The 20,140-nt window shown below is 53.1% G+C and overlaps 3 protein-coding genes across 5 annotated transcripts in view; 2 read left to right on the forward strand and 1 right to left on the reverse strand.

Annotated features, from left to right (window-relative positions):
• The first annotated feature begins 1,898 nt into the window (after positions 1-1,898).
• On the forward strand, positions 1,899-5,009 carry LOC308656580 (uncharacterized protein). Its single transcript, XM_081307821.1, has 4 exons — positions 1,899-2,029; positions 2,285-2,539; positions 2,833-2,917; positions 4,804-5,009. Exons 1-3 carry the CDS (start codon positions 1,980-1,982, stop codon positions 2,909-2,911), a joined length of 384 nt encoding a protein of 127 aa, XP_081163947.1. The 5' UTR covers positions 1,899-1,979; the 3' UTR covers positions 2,912-2,917; positions 4,804-5,009.
• Positions 5,010-13,063: 8,054 nt separating this feature from the next.
• On the forward strand, positions 13,064-16,168 carry MARCKSL1 (MARCKS like 1). The gene is made up of 2 exons (XM_081306916.1): positions 13,064-14,067; positions 14,895-16,168. The coding sequence occupies exons 1-2, from the start codon at positions 13,981-13,983 to the stop codon at positions 15,408-15,410; spliced, it is 603 nt and encodes a 200-aa protein (XP_081163042.1). The 5' UTR covers positions 13,064-13,980; the 3' UTR covers positions 15,411-16,168.
• The window catches only part of HDAC1 (histone deacetylase 1), a 35,399-nt gene continuing 29,707 nt past the window's right edge, over positions 14,449-20,140 (reverse strand). For 2 of the 3 annotated variants that reach the window (XM_081306915.1, XM_081306914.1), the window contains 7 exons: positions 19,205-19,313; positions 18,983-19,123; positions 18,370-18,478; positions 18,145-18,275; positions 17,721-17,873; positions 17,205-17,253; positions 16,582-16,942 (listed from right to left, as the gene is read on the reverse strand). In XM_081306915.1, coding sequence (XP_081163041.1) covers positions 16,915-16,942; positions 17,205-17,253; positions 17,721-17,873; positions 18,145-18,275; positions 18,370-18,478; positions 18,983-19,123; positions 19,205-19,313 — 720 coding nt within the window. In that variant the 3' untranslated portion in view covers positions 16,582-16,914. Of the gene's footprint in view, positions 14,819-16,581; positions 16,943-17,204; positions 17,254-17,720; positions 17,874-18,144; positions 18,276-18,369; positions 18,479-18,982; positions 19,124-19,204; positions 19,314-20,140 lie in introns of those variants that run through there. The other variant, XM_081306913.1, reaches the window with a different exon arrangement.

The following is a 20,140-nucleotide window of genomic DNA, read 5'->3' on the forward strand; positions in this document are numbered from 1 at the left end:
TAAAATTTGAGACAGTGTCCTGCTAAGTTGCCGAAGCTGGCCTTGTGCAATCCTCCTGACTCTTGAGTAGCTGGGATTACAAGCATGCAACACTGCACCTGGCTAGCAATGGGGTTTTAGATATGTCCTGGAGAGGACAAGATTTCATAACTTCTTCAATAAGAAAAGGAAGAAACGGGGCTGGGGATGTGGCTCAAGGGGTAGCACGCTCGCCTGGCATGCGTGCGGCCCGGGTTCGATCCTCAGCACCACATACAAACAAAGATGCTGTGTCTGCCGAAAACTAAAAAATAAATATTAAAGTTCTCTCTCTCTCTCTCTCTCTCTCAAAACAAAAATTAAAAAAAAAAAAGAAAAGGAAGAAACAAGGCAGTCAATCTAGAACCAAGCTCAGATTTTAGGTTCAGACAAATGGAAAATGGCCAAGCTGGGGATGTGGAATGGAAAGCAAATGCGGGACATGTTTTCTATGAGGCAGGACATCCACTGGAGGGCTCCAGGAGCCAGGGTGGGCTGAAGAACAGAAGTGTCTGACCCAGGCTGAATGCAGAACAAGTGGGAAGGAATGGGACTCCAGACACAGGCTGTAGAGGGCCCAGGAACAACTGTGATTAGGTGGTGAGCAGAGGATGAGAAACCTGCCATGGAGCAGCAGCTGGTGAGATAGTGAGAAAATCAAGAGTGCACAGTGTCCTGAAAACCAGGGCCCAGCAGTATCTCAATAAGAGGGAGTATTTTTGACTGTGTTGAAGTCAGCCACTGCTAAGAGGTCAAGTCAGATAAAGACTTGCAAGCATCCCTTGGATTTAAGCAACTAGGAGGTCAGTAGTGACCTTGAAGAGCTGTCCTGTCCAATGCTGGGGGAGGAAGCCAGATTGCAGGGGTGGGAGGAGGAAGTGGAAATAATTTGTGCACATAACTCTTTGAAGAATGTTGGCTGTGAAGTGGGGGCTGGAGAAGGGTGTGGTTGAAGGAGGGCTTTCTGTTTTTTCAAAGATAGGAAAGACTAGAACCTGTTTGCTTGCTGATGGGAAGGAGCCATTAGGGAGGGAGAGGCTGAAGATGGGGAAAAAGAAAGGGATTGGAGGAGGGAGATTCCCCAAGGAGGGAAAAGAGATTAGTTCCCCAAATATGGCTGCACAATTGGAGGGGGCAAGCCAGGGCCTGTGTTGGGCTCTGGGGGCTCAAAACAGCTGCCCACTCTCCCAGGCAGCCAGTGTGAGTCACTAGGGGGGAAATAGCCCAAACTGGCAGTGTGGGAAAGGGAACTGGGCCAGTGAGTTCCTCTGGATCCCCAGGGCGTCAGGAGCAGGGCCCAGCCTGGGCTCCAAGCCCTGAGCCCTGAACCCCATGCTCTAAGCCAGACAAGGGCACAGAAAGATTGTCTCACCCTTTATAGGAGCAGGAACAGTCAAGGAAGCTAGAGTTTACTTTTGTTTTTGTCTACCCAGCTCTGAGCCTGTTTCTTCTTCAGCCCCCAAAGTGAGCCCAGCTCAAGGGTTTTTAACTTTTGGGGGGTAGGTGTGAGGATCCTTTCTATTCTTTAAAGACTGATGTGTTGGGAATTCTGCAGATCCTTACCACCCGGGCCCTCTGAGGTGTGGGTTCCCTATGAGCACAACATCCCACTAAGGAACAGAGGCTGAAGGCCCTGGGGGGGGGGTGGAAAATCATTTCTCCAACACACACAGCTGGTCTTCCTTGCCTTTGGATCCCTCTGCCTGTCCTGTGCTTTTGTCTTTGGCTTAAGGGGACACATCTCTAGGGAACCTGAAGATCTGATGACTAGCCCCCTCTGTTGAAGCTGCTGGAGAGGGCATAACACTCCAGTTCGGGCCCCCAACCTCACCTGACAGCTAGCTGACGCCTCTTGCTAAAAACAGCCGGCCCTGGGGGAATATGGGCTTTCAAGCCTCCCCGCCCCCCATGCTCAGGCAGGTATTAAAAAGGCCAAAACCGGGGCAGGCGGGTTGGACACCATGCTATTCACCGAGACTGCCCACTTCGTGGTGAATTTTCTTCTGTCCCGGTGAGGGGAACCAAGGGAGGGCAGTGGCGGGATAGAGTCCTGGCCTGGCAGCACGGTTGGGGGTTGAGGGAGGGGGTGCCCAGCCCGGAAAGGTTCCGGGGATCTTGGTGGGGAGGAATCTCTGACCCCGCTCCCAGTCCCTCTAAATCGACCAGGAGTGATCCCGACCCACGCCTCGTCTCCTCGGATCCGAGTTGGCTCCCTCCTCCGGTCAGTCGTGCCCTCCCTGGGTGACACTGTCCGGCTCCCCCGCAGGCGGCCCCGGGCCACGCCCCCGCACCGCCTGGACCAGGATCTGTGTTTCTGGGGCAGCCGGGGCCCGACCTTGCCGGAGCCGGCCGCCCGCCGCAGCCTGGGCGACTACTGGCTGAGCCCGCAGCGCCATCGTCCGCCGGGCGCTGCCTGGCGCTGGCCCGCGCGCAACCTGATGCTGCTGCCGGGGGTCACGGGTCTGGCGGACGTGCCGTCGGCTCGCTGGCCCTGCTGCTACGGCGCGCGCCCGCGCCTCACGTGAGCGCCCGCGGGAACTGGCCCTGAGAAGGGGCGGGGCGAGGCCTGAACGGGGGCGGGGACTGAGGAAGGGGCGGATCCCCAAAGTTATGGACCACCAACTAGGAGGGACGGGGCTGTTGGGGAAGGGCGGGGCTGTTGGGGAAGGGCGGGGCTGTGAGGGGCGAGGTTAAGGGGAGGGGAGGGGCCCAGGGGAGGGGGCGGGCCCTGGGGGCGTCAGGAAGGGGCGGGGCCGGGCGGTCGGAGCCAAGACCCGCATTGCCCCTATCCTGTCTTATGTTCCCGCCCTCTAGGTGGAAACACCGTTGGCAGAACATTAACTACCAGTTCTTGGGCAAGAGGAAGAGACACCTAGTTCCCCTGCGTCCGTGAGAACTGGTGAGGGACAGGGCCAGAAGGGTGCGGTCTGTGGGCGGGACCTTGTGGAGGATGGAGTCTTGGGCGGGGCTTAGCTGGATGTGGGGAAGAGCAAGGCAAAGCATCGCATGGGGACCAGCCACCTTTAGCCTTGAGGCTGGAGGACATGAAGGTGTCAAGGTGCGTGGGAGGGTTCCCACAGGCTGGATGTGGGTCCCTGCAGAGTTATCCTTTCTTGTCCTTTTGCAACCACCACATATTTTTAAAAAGATTGACAGATATGACATTGAAATATCTATTCATCAGAAGACACTCAAAAAAGTAGAGTCCCAAACATAATGCCAGTTCTGTGCCCATCATAGGAAGTTTTGGGGACAAGGATAGGTTGTTTTCTGACTACCAACTCAATCAGCCTCAGAGCAAGAGTGACTCCACCCCAAGGCCTAGTGATCAAACAGAATGAACAATGGGAAGGAAGACTGGGGATCTGGGAATCAGCTTGAAGGGTGCTGTCAAAGCAATCATCTTGTGTGTGTCTGCATTCTTCACATTTCTATGCATCTCTAAAGTCAGTGCCCACCTCTAAGTACAATTGTTTATCTGTGTGTCCATTTATTTACTCAACAAGGGCTTATTTGTCAAGGGCCTATTTTGTGGTTTGTGCTTGGTTTATACAATGTGTTAATCACTGGGTTCACATTGGTGAAATAAATGGTTGGGGCCCCTGCCCTGGTAGAGCTTACACTTTGGTAAGGAGGCGAACCATAAAGAAGAGTTAGAGATAAACAGTGTGCTGTGTTGGAGACTAGGAGTGGGCCAGTTGCTACTTCATATGAGATGGGTGGGGACTCTGTCTTGCTTACAAGTCCAGAATAGTGCCTGACACATAGTGGAACTCAAAAATGTTGAAGGAATGCCTGGGCTGGTCAGGAGTTCCTCTCTGTGGAGGTACATCTTAAACTAACCTTGAAGGATGAGGATCCAGCCATTTCCAGCCCCTAAGAGTATTTTGGGTGGAGGAAGCAGCTCATATCTGGTTGTCTACTATCATGGAGAATTCATGTTACAGAGCCTTTGTTCCTGTCTGTTGTCTCTGTGATCTTGGATGCCCTGGGGCAGGTTTAGACAGGGCCCCTCCAGGGTCCCTAAAAGTGAGGTTATTGCTGAGCTGATTCACTCCACTGGGCAACTCTGGCCTAACCAGCCCAGCCTGGCCTGGTCATTTCCCTGAAAACAATCTTTCCCCCAATGGCATCAGTCCCATGATTTCTGGCTCCCTCCCAGGGCATCATCCTGTGGCCTGTAAGGAAGTCCTTCACCCTGGCTAACTACAGTCCCTGCTGAGGTAACCTTGGCCTTGTCCTCTCATTCGGCCTCATGGAAGGAGGGGTAAGATGGGCTAGGCCTGTAGCAGCAGGTCCTGCCTAGATAGAGAACACAGTAAAAACCTGACAGAATGAGGGTGACAAAACCTGGCAACCCCAGGCAAGTGAACCTCAAAAGACAGAGATAATCACTCATCTTAGGATCCTCTGTCACATCCATAATCTCATTTAATCCTTCAACACCCCACTTTATGGGCAGAGAGGAAAATAGTGGCAGATCTGGGACCAGCACCCAAGCGCTTGATAAAATAGTAATAAGAACTACTGTTCATTGCACATTTCCTCTCTGCCAGGTACTATGCTAAAACTCTGCATACATTTTCTTCTTTAAGCCTAATCACAATGCTGTGAAGTGTTGTCCTCAGACGAGGAGACTGGGGCTCACAGCCATTGAGTGACTTGTCCAAAGACGCCAGCTGGTTCTCAACTGGACCAGTTTGGGCTCAGGGAGTTAATGTACTCGTGCGATACTTCCTGTGCCCTCGGGTTTCCAGAGTAGCATCACAGATACCTGTTTTCCAGGGATTTGGGGACACAGGCTTCAGGCTTTTCACATGATGATCCCAAAGCAGACTTGTGCAGGTTGAGCAGAAAGTTGGCCTGGGACTGGCAGTACTGCGTGATCCACTGTCCCCTCTCTATGGATGAAGAATATCTACCTTTCCTCTCCCTCCTGGAGTCTCTGAGTTCCTGTCCTTCATGCCCCCAATAAAACACCTTCTGTCTCTCTTGGGCACTTTCCACTTTTTTTGGGGGGGGAGGATGACCTGAGTTCTTTCTGGGGACATACAGGAGTGTCCTGAACCCACAGGAATGGGGGGCATCCTCCATTGCCTCACACTAAGTCCATCCCACCTCCAGTAGAGTAGATTGGATGAACCAGACCAGCTCCTGCTCCCAGACTCTCCCCCTGCCACACAAAGGCAGAGACATACACTAGCTGACTAAAAGGTCTGAGGTGTGGGTGACATAGTTTGTTTGGGGCACAGTGGGTCCTCTGATGGGTCAGCAAAGACTTCTGGGAGATCCCTGGAGCTGGTCGTGACAGGTGGGCAGGCACTGGGTGGGCATGCCCAGGAAGAAGGGCAGTGCAGAGGAAGGCTTGGCGATTTGTAGATTGAAGTGTTTGTCCCACTGAGGGAACCATGGGACTGGCAGCCAGGTGAGCCCTGCCTGAACTAAGGCCGGCCAGGACCAGAGCTTCAGTGACTCAAAGGCCAGAACAAGGGGTTGAACACTATGCAGGAGGAAACGAGGAGCCATGATCCGCTTGAAGCAGGGGAGGGATATGGCTCAAGGAGTGGTCTCTGCCTCTTCATCGGGTTCAAGGCCTGTGGTCAGGCTGCTGTCCCTGTGGTTTCTCTTACACACTGTCTCAGGTCCTGTCTGGGCAGTGGTCCTACCTGAGCCTCCCTGAAAGGCCTGGTGGGAGGTGCTGATGGTTAGAGGAAGAAGTCTTAGGGCTGCTCCCAGGAGCACCAGCTCTTGGGAACAGCAGACTCCCAGTACCCCTCCCTCAGTGAAGCCCCGTCCCTGTGCTCCCCTGAACTTCTCCCCTGCCCTCTGCCCTCACCTAGATCATGCCACCATTGCCTTTGTTTGGAGCAGTCCAGTTGACTCTTCCCTGGGTTTCTTGCCTCCAGCTCTGTCCGCTCCTATCTGTGTCCACCTGAGCCTGTTTGTCTGTGTCTTATGGGTGCCTGTGGGACACCAGGGTGACCTCCAAGAGCTGCTGGAGTTCTAGACAGACATCCGGGCTAGAGATCCAGACTTCCGTTATTAGCATATAGATTCTCTCAGATACACATGGGGGGAGGCAGAGATCTTTTTTTCTCTGTCCAACACAAATTTCTCTCTAGATGCAGAGATCTAAATGACATCCCAAAGGCACCTTAAGTCACCCTGACCCAAACAAACCACTCTTTCCACATGTAACCCTCTGATCTTGGTCTAGGCTTCCTGTGTGGGGTTCCTCACTTCTCAACCCAGTCACCCACGACAGACACTTAGTACCATCTTCAGCCTTTCTTCCTCCTCATCCTAACCTCCTTTCCCACATCCTGTCCTTCTGCCCCTGAACATCTCCTTATCTCTCTCCACCTTCCCCCACCTTTTGGTGCCATTTAAGAAGGTAAATCACTCATTTCCTTTGCAAACCATTTCTTCCTTCAGCCTTGAAGACACCCCTGCTTCTTATTCATTCCCTCTTTATTGACCACTACCAAATCTCCCTGCAGACTCCCCTCCAAGAGTATGAATATTGGGGAGTCCTAGTTCTGTCTTCTTGAGCCAAGTATTTTTCTCTAGTGGGACCTGATGGGGTCCTCATGGCTTCAAGCATGTTACTTCAAGAAGGGGCCTCTCCTCTGAAAAAAATAGGCTTCCCTGTACATTAACTGCTAGTCCGCCATCTCCATGGGTCTCCTAGGCATCTCCACCTTGAATTCCAAGGGCACACTCTTAAGCCCAGCACAGAGAGCAGCGGGAACAGGGATCTCAAACAATGCTAATATTGGCTGCTGTCCCTATTGCCCTTCCTGCAGGCCACATCATCTCTAGCCTGCAACAAGCCTGTCTTGTTTCCCTGCTGCACAGTAGGGAAGGAGGATAATCAGGTAGAGGGGACTCTGCCTGCACAAAGCAGAAAAAGCAGGAAGGAGAGTGAGGTGTGAGTGGCTGGGGTCCCAGATCATGTGACAGGGCTGGGTAATGAAGACTTTAGTCAAGGTGCAGGCTTGGTCCTGAGAGCAGGAGGGAACAGACAAAAACCAAGAGGAGTATGTTGGATTTCACATTTCTTTATCCCCTTCATTCATTCCTTCACTCATTTACTCCATTTACCAACAAATATTGGCAGAGAGTGTTGCTGAGTGGTAGAGCACATGAGGTTCTGGTTTTGATACCCAGAGAGAGAGAGAGAGAGAGAGAGAAATTTATTGAGAGCCTTCTATTGGACAGTGACTCTGAGATAGTGGAGAACAGCTAGAGAGGCAGGAGAAGTGGCAGAGAGACCAGTGAAAAATGATACAGTTTTGGGTGAAAGAAGGGTCTTGCTTAGAGCATTGCTCCTGGAAGTGGAGATGGGGCAAATAACAAGCTGAGACGGCAGCGTAGTAGATCAACCCTGATTCCTGGCTTGGGAAACACAGTGGGAAGTGCTGGTGGGAGGCCTGTACCCAGAGGCAGGGAATGTGCTTTAGGGAATCTAGAAATGGTCTCAGGAGTGGTTTGATATGAGTAAATGGCAAGTAAATGGCTTCTAGTCTAAGAGAATGGCATGTTCAAAGGCCTTGAAGTTGAAGGAAGCCCAGTTCTGAGGAACTGAAAGGCCAGTAGTTCCGTGGGACAAGAAGAAATGAGGGGGATGGGACTGGGAGCTTGATCTTCAGTCTGAGGAGCAAACTGGGAATGGGTCACCAGGAATGTGAGGCCTCCCTTCACAGAAGGTGGAAAGGAGAATTTAAGAAGGGCTGGGAGGGGACTCAGATGAAGTGTGTCTTGTGGGGAAGCACTGAAGCATGTCTCTCTGGGAAAAGTCACTAAAAAGAACGCCCAGCCGGATACTTTGGGGTTATAAGAGGAGAAGGAGAGCGTCTTTCTTCAGGGTTCTGGGGAAGAGACATATTTCTTTAGCATTTAAGGAATTAATTGAGGCCAAATAAATCCCACCCCATCCCCTGAACAATTCAGCATCCTTTGAACAGCCTGATCAGTCCCTCTACCACCTAGCCTAGAAAGAAGGTGCTGGAAGAGCCACAGGGCTGTCTCAGGCTGTCCAGGTCCCCACCTTCTCCCTCTGGATCACACAAGAAAGAGAAGGGAAGGCAATCGTCCTCTGGCCCAGAATTTCCTACAGTGGCACCCAGGAACATTACTTAATGCCTCTGGGCACCTTGTGCCTTCAGGGCTGGGTTTTAGGGCTTCCTTTGATCATGTTAACCCCTTTATCTCACAATAATCCTACAGAATTGGTACTGTGGTCATTTTATATTGAGGGGATTGAGGGTTGGAAAGGACCTAAGACCACACAGTGAAGGAGCAACCAGAAGTGACCCAAGTGACTCCCAGGGTGCTCACTCTACAGAGTGGTTAGAGCGAGGCTTAAGGGGAAGGGCTTTTCCAGGGTCTCTGGAGGTAGGAGAATGTGGTCCAAATTATTCTGGGCAAGAGGCTGAATGGGAAAGTGAGGGGATGAGGCTGGAGCTCATGGGGGAAGGAGTGGGATTGGAGCCTGAACTGGGGGGAAGTTTCAGTTTCCTTTCCCTTTTTTTTTTTTGGTATCGAGGATTGAACTCAGGGGCACTCAACCCCTAATCCACATCCCCAGCCCTTTTTTGTATTTTATTTAGAGACAAGGTCTCACTGAGTTGCTTAGCACCTTGATGTTGCTGAGGCTGGCTTTAAACTCAGGATCCTCCTATCTCAGCCTCCCAAACCATTGGGATTACAGGCTGGTGCCACTGTGCCCAGCTCAGTTTCCTTTTTGAAGAGACTTCCCCTAAAATGGGGATTTTGGTTGGAAAGTTGTAAGCAATACACATTCTACTGGTTTGGCCATTCCTTTCTCAAAGATACCCATGATCTGAAAAGAAACTAAAAGTCAGGAAGAGGTGAGGAGTGAGTCAGGAAAGTCTCATTGTGGCCCAGATAAACTGGGTTGAATTTCTGTTTACCTCATCAGGCCTTGGGTAGGTAAGCAGGTGAGCTGGGAGCACGTGCCTTTTGGCTAATGGGAAACAGCTCTCTTGGGTAGTGACTGGGCACCACTGGTTTATGCAGACCCCACCAACATCCTCCCCTCCACACACATCTCTCTCCCTCTTCAGGGGAAGGAAGAGGAAAGAGAGAAACCAAAGTTCTGGGAGGCCTTAAATTCTGAAAGGGGATTTTCAGAATTCCTGTCCTTGTGATTTGGTGACTGGATAGTGTGTCCCAGTGAAGGACCCTTGAGGAGGCCCAAGGACCATACCAGGGTTCAAGGCCTATAATTAGCAGGTGGGCTGTGGACAACCAAGCCAGAGTCAAGGGAGCCTGGGCCCATGGGGAGCAGCCCTGGTTCTGGGAGTTGTGCCCTGGAGGCCTGCCTGGCCCTGTGCCTTGCCCACCACCACCACTGCTCTTCTCAACCTGAAGCACCTCTAGTTGCCTCCAGCCGAGGTGAATGCTTAGAGCTCCTAAAAACCACTTTTCTCCAGTCCTGCCCACCTCCTTTTATCTTTCTTTCTTTCTTTTTTTTTTTTTTTTTGGTACCAGGGATTGAACCCAGAGTTGCTTAACCACTGAGCTACATCCTAGCCCTTTCTTATATTTTATTAGAGACTCAACTCACTGAGTTGCTTAGGGCCTCGTTAAGTTGCTGAGGCTGGGTTTGAACTTAAGTTCTCTTGCCACAGCCTCCCAAATCACATGCACCACTGGGCCCAGCTTTATCCTTTTATCTCACTCACATCAACATCCGCCTCATCAAGATTTGGTTTCCTCCTATGAATGGGAACCATGATGGTGCACATCTCATGGGTCCTGAGGTCATGTATGGAGAGCTGTCAGTACATGGCTGTGCATATAGCAAGCACATCACCAGTGCCAACAGTCATGACCATATTACTGTTGATTTTTCCTGCCTTTCTATAAATCTCCCCAATGCTTGGGAATCCCCATGATTCTCTACTCCAGGGTTCTTCCTATTCCAATCTATGACTCCTCCTGGGTCCTTTCCTGCTGCCTGCCTCACCCATGCAGAGCTCCCGTTGCATAGATACTTCCTGGGTGACCTCATCCAGCTCTTGGCTACAGGTATCTCTTATTGGCAGTGATCAGAGGCCAGATTTCCTGGGATCAGTACTGATTTAAAACCTCTGCCTGGGCTGGAGATGTAGCTCAATGGTAGAGTGCTTGCCTAGCATGCAAAGGCCACGGGTTCAGTCCCCAGCACCACAACCCAAACAAACAAAAACCCCTCTGGGTGTTGTCTCTGTAAGGACACCAACCAGACTTTGGGCACTGGCTTTTAGCTCAGGAAATGTGATTGGATGTGTGTACTTAAGCCTAAAGACTTCAGGCTGCTTCCTGATGTCCTCCTGAATTTTCCTTGGGTCTCTTGAACTCAGCAAGTTGAGACTCAGCAACTCCCCCACCAAGTCTTTTTCCCACTGATGCCCTGTCCCAGTCAATGGGTCTGCTTCACCCAGTGACACCTAAAACAGAAAATTGGGTGGCCCAGCCTCACTCCTCTGTCCCCATTGTTTCTGCACCCAGCCTGTCTCTGAATTCTAGGATCTCATCTTCCAAACTTTGGCCCAGACTTGGCCCTTCCTCCGCCCACACCTGCACACAGACTTCATTGCTCCTACATTCCCTCGCTCTAGGTTCTCCCTCCTTGGGCCTCTCCTCTGTCCCCTTAAGGCATTGCCTGTCTCTCCTACTAGATGGGAAATCCCTGAGGGCAAGGACCCGCATGACTCACCACTTACCCTTTCTACACTTGAGCAGAAGGAGGGACTCCAGGAAGTCTTTGTGACTATGAATCAGGAGGCCCACCCTCTCACTGTACAGATGAGCAGACTGAAGCCCAAGAGGAAGGATGGGCTAACAGTCATATCAGGAGGAGGCCCACCTGGGCCAGAACTGAGGTCTCCAGGTCAAGCTGATGCCCTCAGGAGAGGATGGGGACTCTGGGGCTGGGAATTGGGCTTTGCCAAGCCACATCCTTTAGGGCCTCCAGCAGAACCTCCCATACTCTGATGTCTCTTCCTGAGGCTGTATATATGTGGGGCCAGGATCTGAGCCTTACCGGAGTACTGGAACAGATAGGGAATGTGTGTCTATGGGGTGTCTGGTCCCTGTAGCTCCCCTTCCCCCTCCATCCCAGGCATCCTGTTCTTCGTATTCCTCCTTTCCCTGTCACTCCATCCTGGCAAAGGCTCACCTCTCAAAGGTTTTGACCACCACAGCCTAAGTGACCCAGTGAGGCACACCTAAGCCCTTTGGGAACACTCACACAGTCACTCTTCTACCCCCACACTCACACTCATAGTCACACACCCAATCACAGACACAGTCACCAACACACAGTCTCAAGGAAAGAGGTACACACCCAGAAAGTCTCAGAGAGTCACCAGGTATCACCAAAGTTCTCCCTCCCCCTTGAATACACAGAGCCAAAGAAAGATGCAGACTTGTACAACCACAAATATACACACCTGGTCTCTCTCTCTCTCTCTCTCTCTCTCACACACACACACACACACACACACACACACACAGTCACAAAGTCTCAACACAGACAGTAATACATAGTCACACACAGAGAAAAACAGACACACACAGTTGCACACAGGCTTCCAGAGACACAGAACAATGGGCACATTGTCTGGGTTGGCAGCAGCTGGGAAGGAAGGAGCCGCAGTGTGGACGGGAGGAGGCCATAGGGCTGCTATAGGACACCCACCCCCAAGCATACTAAGTCTCCTCCCTCTTCAAGAAGTTGGATTCTGCTGGGACCTGGATTTTCTACAGGATTGGGCTCCCAGGCACCTCCTCCCCAGCCTCCTGAATGTCTGGTGGGATGCAGTCCCCCCTCCACCATGGACCAGGCTCTCTAGCCACTCAAGATCTTTTAGCCCTGTTGCTCCACCCTGCTCCTGGAATCCTCTGAAAAATGTGCCTCTCACCTCTACCAGGCAGCACCTGGAGATCAGGAATCCTGGGATCCCATCTTAACCTCTGACCCCACCCAACCCCTCCAAGACTCACACATCCTTCATCTAAGCCCTGCCAGCCGGTGCGGGCAGCGCCTGGCAGCATTGTGGGTTCCCTATTGTGGTGAAGACAGAGAGTAGGTCACGATGTCCATCCCTGAGTGGTAGCGGATGGAGGAGTCACTGTACTGTCAGTGAGCTGCAGTGGGGGTATGGGGCTTTGTCCCCAAACTAGGTCTTCTTGCCTCCACTCTGAGGGAGATCCAGATTTCAACAGGAAATTCCTCCAAGGATTTTTAGCCTCCAGTCTCCATCTTTCCAGACCCTTTCTCACCTTTCGCTACTGTGTGCCCTTGAGCATGTCAGTTTCCCATTCTGAACTTCAGTGTTCTGGTCTGTAAAATGAGGGGCAGTGTTAAAGAAGCTGAGAGTATTCTACAATCTCAGAATTGGGGTGGGGATGAGGATACAGGAGTGAATGCGGAATGCTGAAGCCACCTCAGCTTTCCCGGCCCCTCTGCAGCCAGATCTGTGGGGAATTCCCAATTTCTCAGGCCCTGGGGTGTCTCCATACCTCACAGCCTCAGGCCTCCCAGGAGGTCTTACCAGTAAGAGGAAGGGAGGGACCGGCTGAGCTGTAGCACCACTTTGCTTCCTCCAGCCCCCATCCCTTTCCTCCTGGGGACTGAGGGTAGGCGGCCAGACAGACACATCCTGGGCTAGCCAGGACTTTGGGGAAGGAGAAGTGAAGAGAACCAAGGTCTTCAGCCACCTCCACCCTGCTCCTACCTCCAGGCTCCCCACTCTCAGGCAGGGTCAGAGGTTGGGCTGGGCAACCTTGGGGGCTGTCTCCAAAGAACTCTCAAAGGTGCTGAGGGACCTTTGGTGGCATCCCATCCCTTCCCTTCAAACTGGAGTGTTTAAGGTCTGTTGAGTCCCTCACTGGGGTTCTGTTGCCTGTATGAGGAGGGGAGCAAAGCAGGAAGTGGGGGACACCAAACTCAAGGCAGACGGGTTACATCAACGTCTCTGCGCCTTAGGCCCATCGGCCTCACATGGGGAGATGCCCGTTAAGATCACAGGTCCCTCCACCTCACCCCCATCACACACACAGGAACTTTGTAGTGGGTTCAGGTCGAGGTGAATTTCTCTGTCCTGGCTGACGGACTGAGAGGAGGGACGATAGACTGATGGACAAGCCTCACAAGTCTGACTAGAGTGACCTCGCGTTAAGTCACACCTCCCCTCCCGCCCCCAGGCTGGTAGCGGCAAGCAGGTAGGGAAGTGGATGGGACCTTTGACAGGTCTCCAGACCTTCGTGGCGCCGGACCCAGCGCGGGGCCCCAAGGCTGCTATGATCATATTTTCTGGAGCATAACTCAGGACCAGCCGTCTGACGAGTCTGGGCATGTGAGCCCTTCGAAGAGTTCAAGGGGAGACTGACAAGGGCTGCAGTGCAGGACCAAGGAGATGGGGGCCACCCCACTGTGCGTGGACGCCCACCCTGAGAGGGAGGCGGTGAGAAGAGGAAAAGACTGCGCGCTTCTCTTTCCTCGAGGATGCCCTCTGCGTTCAGCTCGCTTAAGGACCGCTGCCTCTTCTTCCCACGATCGTCCCTACCTGCTCCTGGTAGTCGGGAGGGACTGGGGGAGACCGGACCGCCAGCGTCGCCCACTGCGCAAGTGGGGCCCGCGACCGACCCCGCCTCCGCCCCTCGATTGGGTGCTTATTTAAATGTCCGGCCCCGCCCCGAGCTCTGGGCGCATATATATAGGCGGCTCGGCGGGCGGCGGGCGGCATTCTGGCGCGGAGCGCGGCGGCGGCGGGCGCAGCTAGCGGGTCGGCCGCGGAGCGGGGGTGCAGCTCGCTTTCCCCCCGATACCCCTCCCCCTCAGGCGCCAGCCCCACCCCTCCGCCCGCCGGGCCGACCCCGCCGGACTATCCCCTGCGGCGCGAGCCCGGGGCGGCTCCGGGCGCCCCCCAGCAGACCCCCCCCCCGACTATGGGCAGCCAGAGCTCCAAGGCTCCCCGGGGCGACGTGACCGCCGAGGAGGCAGCAGGCGCTTCCCCCGCGAAGGCCAACGGACAGGTGGGTGCGCTCTGCACGGCCGGCCCCAGCCCCCTCCTCTCGCGCCTCGCCCCCTTTAGGGCCCTGGGCCGGGGCCGCGCGCTTTGTCCGGCCCGGGACACGCGGCGCCCCCTCCCCCGCCCGGTCCCTTTGTTCTCGGCGCCGCAGCCCCCGCGGGCGTAGCAAGGGGAGGGGCGGGGAGGGGGCGCCGGCCGGGCCCCGCCGCCTTCTTTGTTCGCGGTCCCGGCCCCCGGCGCTGTCCCCCGGCCGCCCCGAGTGCCGCGCGGGGAACAAAGGCGCTGCTGGGCCGCGCCAAGGGGGCGCCCAGGGGCTGCGGGGCGGGTGCCTGGAGGGGAAGGCATGCACCCGCACACACGACCTCGGTGGCCCGCGGTCTTTTTTGAAGGGGGGAGCCGAGAGGTGGGGAGAGCCTGGGGTGGGTGGGGGCCGTCTACACAAAGCAGGAGGCTGGGAAAATAGGCCGTCCAGGTGTAGAGAGGCAGCGCCCCGGGGCGGCTTCCCGCCCAATATCGCCTGGCAGGCTCACCCCTTGGCCCGGGATCCGCGGCCCGCAGCGGTTCCGTGCGGAATGGAGAGCGCGCCCCGGGGGAGGGGGGTGGGGGCCCCCGGTGCCCAGCGCCTCCTGCCGGTGGTGGCCTCCGCGGCTGTCCCAGCGCGCCTGCGAGAGACGATGTTTGACGGGATTCCGGGTGTGGGGTGAGGCTGAAGCCAGACATGGGTCGCAGTGGATCCGAGTGGTGGACCCCGTTACCTGGAAAGATCCAGAAGCGGGTTGGGGGAGGGGGAGAATAACCCCGGCCCTCACTGCTGTCTCCTCTGCCCTGCAGGAGAATGGCCACGTGAAAAGCAATGGAGACTTATCCCCCAAGGGTGAAGGGGAGTCGCCCCCCGTGAACGGAACAGATGAGGCAGCGGGGGCCACTGGTGATGCCATCGAGCCAGCACCCCCTGGCCAGGGCGCTGAGGCCAAGGGGGAGACCGCTCCCAAGGAGACCCCTAAGAAGAAGAAGAAATTCTCTTTCAAGAAGCCTTTTAAATTGAGTGGCCTGTCCTTCAAGAGAAATCGGAAGGAGGGTGGGGGTGATTCTTCTGCCTCCTCACCCACAGAGGAAGAGCAGGAGCAGGGGGAGATCGGTGCCTGCAGCGAGGAGGGCACTGCCCAGGAAGGGAAGGCTGCTGCCACCCCCGAGAGCCAGGAGCCCCAGGTCAAAGGGGCAGAGGCCAGTGCTGCCTCCAAGGGAGGAGACACAGAAGAAGAGGCAGGGCCCCAGGCTGCAGAGCCGTCCACTCCCTTGGGGTCAGAAAGTGGCCCTGCATCAGCCAGCGTTGAGCAGAATGAGTAGCTGGGTGGGGACAGGTGGGTGATCTCTAAGCTGCAAAAACTGTGCTGTCCTTGTGAGGTCACTGCCTGGACCTGGTGCCCTGGCTGCCTTCCTGTGCCCAGAAAGGAAGGGGCTTGTTGCCCCCTCCCAGCCACGTTCCCTTTTCTCCTCTCCCTCCTGTGGATTCTCCCATCGGCCATCTGGTTTTTCTCTTAAGGCCAGTTGAAGATGGTCCCTTACAATTTCCCAAGTTAGGTTAGTGATGTGAAATGCTCCTGTTCCTGACCCTACCTCCTTCCCTGTCCCCAGCCCTGCAGAAGGCAATTGCTGGTTTTCTCTCCCAGTTCTTTTCCAAGTAGGTTTTGTTTATCCCACTCCCCAATCCCTGAGCCAGAAGTGGGGTGCTTGTACTCCCAAACCCTGAGTGTCCAGCCTTTCCCCTGTTGAGTTTTTAGTCTTTTGTGCTGTGCCTAGTGGCACCTGGGCTGGGGAGGACACTGCCCCTGTCTGGGTTTTTATAAATGTCTTACTCAAGTTCAAACCTCCAGCTTGTGAATCAACTGTGTCTCTTTTTTGACTTGGTAAGCAAGTATTAGGCTTTGGGGTGGGAGGGAGGTCTGTAATGTGAAACAACTTCTTGTTGTCTTTTTTTCTCCCATTGTTGTAAATAACTTTTAATGGCCAAACCCCAGATTTGTACTTTTTTTTTTTTCTAATTGCTAAAACCATTCTCTTCCACCTGGTTTTACTGTAACATTTGGAAAAGGAATAAATGTCATCCCTTTAGTGGTGCTTTAATGAGTGGTCTTCTGGGGGTAAGGTGAGGAAACTGATTGATAACTTAAGGAAAACATTTTGAAAAGACAGGTAAGTTCGGGGTTTTTTGTGGACCAGGTATCCAGAAGGCACACCAATGAATAGGAAGAACTGAAATTAACCCAGAGACACTGTCAGGAAACAAAAGCTCAGAAGGGTATAGAAATGTACCATTTTATTACAAAGTCTCACAAAAATGAAAATAGTATCTTAGAAAGGAAGCTAGACTACCAACCTTCACCTGTGGAGCTGGGGGGAAGACAGGGCAGTGTGAGTTTCTTGGCTCTATTGAGGCCAGTGGGAAGGTAAAAAAACAACCAATGGCTGATGTTAGGAGTCTGAAAAGTACAGGGGGTCCCTAAAGACCCACCCATCCCTGCTAGAACAGTTGGTAAGGGCACCTTTCCAAAGCTACTAAACAGACCCTTGTCATTTTAGGATTTTTCTTATGGTTACATCCTTTCCACCCAGATCTGCACTGTAGATGGTTCAAAAGACTTAAAGAGGGATGGGGAACAAGGCAACTACTGGAAGTTTCCTCCACACAGCTGCCTTGGGATCAGGGCCCTGGTTCCTATCTAGTCCCTGGGGACATTTATATTTAATATATTTTATATAAATACACAGAGAAATAGAAAATATAAAAATCTGAGGGATTGGAGGAAAAAGGTGGGGAACTTGGCCAGAAGCCAAAGCTGGAGAAGTCTGCTCAGGCCAACTTGACCTCCTCTTTGACCCTGTGGAGAAAGCAGAGACTGGCATGAGATAAACCACCCTGAGACAAAAGTGGATACAATGCACTTCCACAGGACCCTGGCTGCCCAGGTGACTGCTGGGGGCTGGGACTTCCTAGCTCTGCCTAGAACTGCAGAGATGGACTGGTCCCTGAAAGAGGCCTTTGTAAGTGAGATCAGCTGTCCCTGTGCCTTCCCTCAGAGTGGTGGGACAAAGGGGCTGATGCTCCGATGCCAGGGAGATGGCTGACAGCTTCTTCCTCACCCTTTGGCTTCTGGCTTCTCCTCCTTGGATTTCTCCTCTTCTGTGACTTCTAGAATATAAGAGTGCAGAGATGGTTAAGGGTAGCCTCTCTGGAAAGTCCCAGGGGGTCTTCACTTGCCTAAAACCCCTTTCCCAGTAGTACAGCTCATTGGACATAGAAAAGCCCATCCCAGGTCCTCCCAGTGAGCCCTGTTGAAAACAAACAGGTTGGACCGGTTTCCCAGCCTGCTAGAGTCAGAACCCAGTGGGCGGAGGCAGCCCCCTGGGAAACTGGGGTGAAGTGCTGAGAAAAGGGCTCGGGTGGTATGTGAAAGCCAGGCTCAGTCAGACAGTAGAGATGACGGAGTATTTCATTGTTTCAGGGTTCTGCCACTTCTGGGAGCCACTAAAAGGCCAAGGAGCTGAGTGGCCCCTAGGAGCTGGCAGGGCCTGAGTCATCTCCCTCCTCCTGGTGCCCTACATAGACTGATCCTCCTCCAGGGCTTAAGACCCAAGACTGGCCCAACCCAAACCCACCTTTCTTCTCCTCTGGGTCTTTCTCTTTTTCATCCTCTGTTTTGACTCTCTTGGCTTTTTTGAAGTTGGAAGAGTTTTTGCGGCCACCCTCTCCTTCCTCATCCGAGTCAGAGAATTCTTCCTCACAGGCAATTCGTTTGTCAGAGGAACAGACTTGGGAGACAATGGATGGAAAGAATGGGTAAGAGAGCCAGGGGCAGTTTATCTCAGGATCTATGTTCAATACTCTCCTGTGTGTCCTCCAAGAGACTAGGGAAAGGGACCAAGAGAAGGAAAAGAGGGGACTCGGACTCCCTAACTGAACCTAAGGGCACTTAAACTTGAAACAGGTGTCTCCACAGGCTGGTAGCCTGGGGGAAATGAGTGGAGGGAAGTCGGCTTCCTACTGAATGGAAAGGTACAGGGCCCTGGGTCGGGGTCTTACTCGAGATTCGCTTGTCAGGGTCTTCTTCGTCCTCATCACCACTCTCCTCTGGGATGGCATCCTCGGGAATGGCCTGCATTTGGACCCCAGGTGCATGGGGCAGCATTCTCAGGTTCTCAAAGAGCCGCTGTCTATGACCAATGAGAGAAAGGGTGGCTGGGCTTTGGTTAGAGACAAACCAGAGCCTGGACTCCTCAATCAAAAGGCAGCCGGGGATATACTCACTTTATCTTCTCCAGGTACTCATTCGTGTTCTGGTTAGTCATGTTGGAAGGACTGATGTGAAGCTTGAAATCTGGTCCAAAGTACTCGAAGTAGTCATTGTATGGAAGCTCTGGTTGGGGCAGGGAGAAGACAGTAAGAGACCTAGCTGCCACAGGACCCTGAGAAAATCATCTCGGTTTCTCTGGGTCTGTTCACCCATCTATAAAAGAGAGAAGATGCCTCTGAGGTAGGGTGAAACTTGGGTGCCTCCGGGATTTTAATCTCTGTAACACCATTCTCCAGTGTACATGCTGTGGCATATGTGTCACTAGGAGAGGAAGGCCCAAACCAGTGGTTTAGGACACTCATTATGAGCATTCCTTTAGCTCATAAACCCAGTTACCCTATTGAGTAGGGTATTCCAAAGCTGTTAATAATTACTGATAATTTCTGCCCACACCCAAAGCAGGAGGGTGATCATCAAAAAGGACTAGTAAGAAAAAACCCATGGCTATGGTCTTGTCACAAGAAGTGTCAGAGGAGAGGTTCTGTGACCAATGGGTATAAGCTTGTGAACCTGAGGGCACATGAGCACCAGCTCCTGCCCGGTACAACCTGGCCCTGGAACTAGTACCATTGGGGATCTCTGTGTCCAGAGCCACAGCTGTTTCGTATGTCCAGCACCGGGCCACATTACGAATGGTGTAACCACCTCCTCCCAGCATCAGCATAGGCAGGTTGAAGCTCTTGACAAATTCCACACACTTGGCATGCCCTTTGGAGGAAAAAGGGGTTCTGGGTTACCGGAGCACTCAGCAGGACCCTGCCCACCCATGCTTGTACTACCTGCTCTCACCTTTGATGGTCAGATTGAAGCAACCTAACCGATCCCCAGACAGGGAATCTGAGCCACATTGTAAGACCACCGCACTAGGCTGGAACATCTCCATTACTTTGGACATGACCTAAAAGGACACATCCTGGTCACCATCAACCTCAAGAAAAGCTATATAAGGTTCAGGGGTAGAAAGTGTGGGTAAAGCACTTTGTTTCTTATCACTCACTCATATCTTTCTACTGTCCCTCATGCTGTGGGGTAGAGAAGTGGGAGTTTTCTATTTGAAAGGATCTCCAAGACACTTCTAGCTCTAATAACTGAACCTCGAATGGCCTCGCTGTCACCTCCCTAATCTTTATGTCATTGCCCAAGCTCTAGTGCCACTTCCTTTAGGAAGCTTCCCAACCATTAAGTACATCCGCTTTACTCCTTTGGTCCTACAGACTTTGAGCCTCATATGGCAAGGAGGCACTTTACTTTTGTCTATCTTGTTCTCACTAGAGTCTAATGTTACACAGGACTGAAACCATAACTCAGAAACTTCTGTCACCCTTACTACTAGTTAGGCACATAGTAGATTACTCCTTAGGCCACACTCAACAGTTTCCTGTTCCTTGTAAATAAGAACTGGACTTCATTTGCATGGCACTCAAGGCTGCCTTTGAAATGCAGACTCCAACATCCATTTCCAACCCTCTGCCTACACATCTGTCTACAAGCTGCTCTATACTGGTACCTCTGTACTTGGGCAGGTGCTGTTCCTTCTACCAAATGCCATTTCTTCAGCCCCCACCTCCTCCTTGTTTTTCAAAGTCCAGCTCAAATGTCACCACCTCCATGGAACTCATCCTTGACTACCTTCTTCCCAGCCCAGGCAGCAGTTTATCTCACTCCTCTGTTCATCCCTCAGAAACACAGGCACTAGGCCAGCCTGCCTGAGGACTCCTGCTGCAA

Source organism: Spermophilus citellus (assembly GCF_964194105.1).
Source record: "Spermophilus citellus genome assembly, chromosome: 9".
NCBI classification, from domain to species: domain Eukaryota; kingdom Metazoa; phylum Chordata; class Mammalia; order Rodentia; family Sciuridae; genus Spermophilus; species Spermophilus citellus.

Bases quoted from the DNA above. Each gene is read 5' to 3' on its own strand.
- LOC308656580 (XM_081307821.1), top strand. From the start codon at position 1,980: ATGCTATTCACCGAGACTGCCCACTTCGTGGTGAATTTTCTTCTGTCC. The intron at 2,030-2,284 runs GTGAGGGGAACC...GCTCCCCCGCAG, and splicing joins GTGAATTTTCTTCTGTCCCG to GCGGCCCCGGGCCACGCCCC. The intron at 2,540-2,832 runs GTGAGCGCCCGC...CCCGCCCTCTAG, and splicing joins GGCGCGCGCCCGCGCCTCAC to GTGGAAACACCGTTGGCAGA.
- MARCKSL1 (XM_081306916.1), top strand. From the start codon at position 13,981: ATGGGCAGCCAGAGCTCCAAGGCTCCCCGGGGCGACGTGACCGCCGAG. The intron at 14,068-14,894 runs GTGGGTGCGCTC...TCTGCCCTGCAG, and splicing joins CCGCGAAGGCCAACGGACAG to GAGAATGGCCACGTGAAAAG.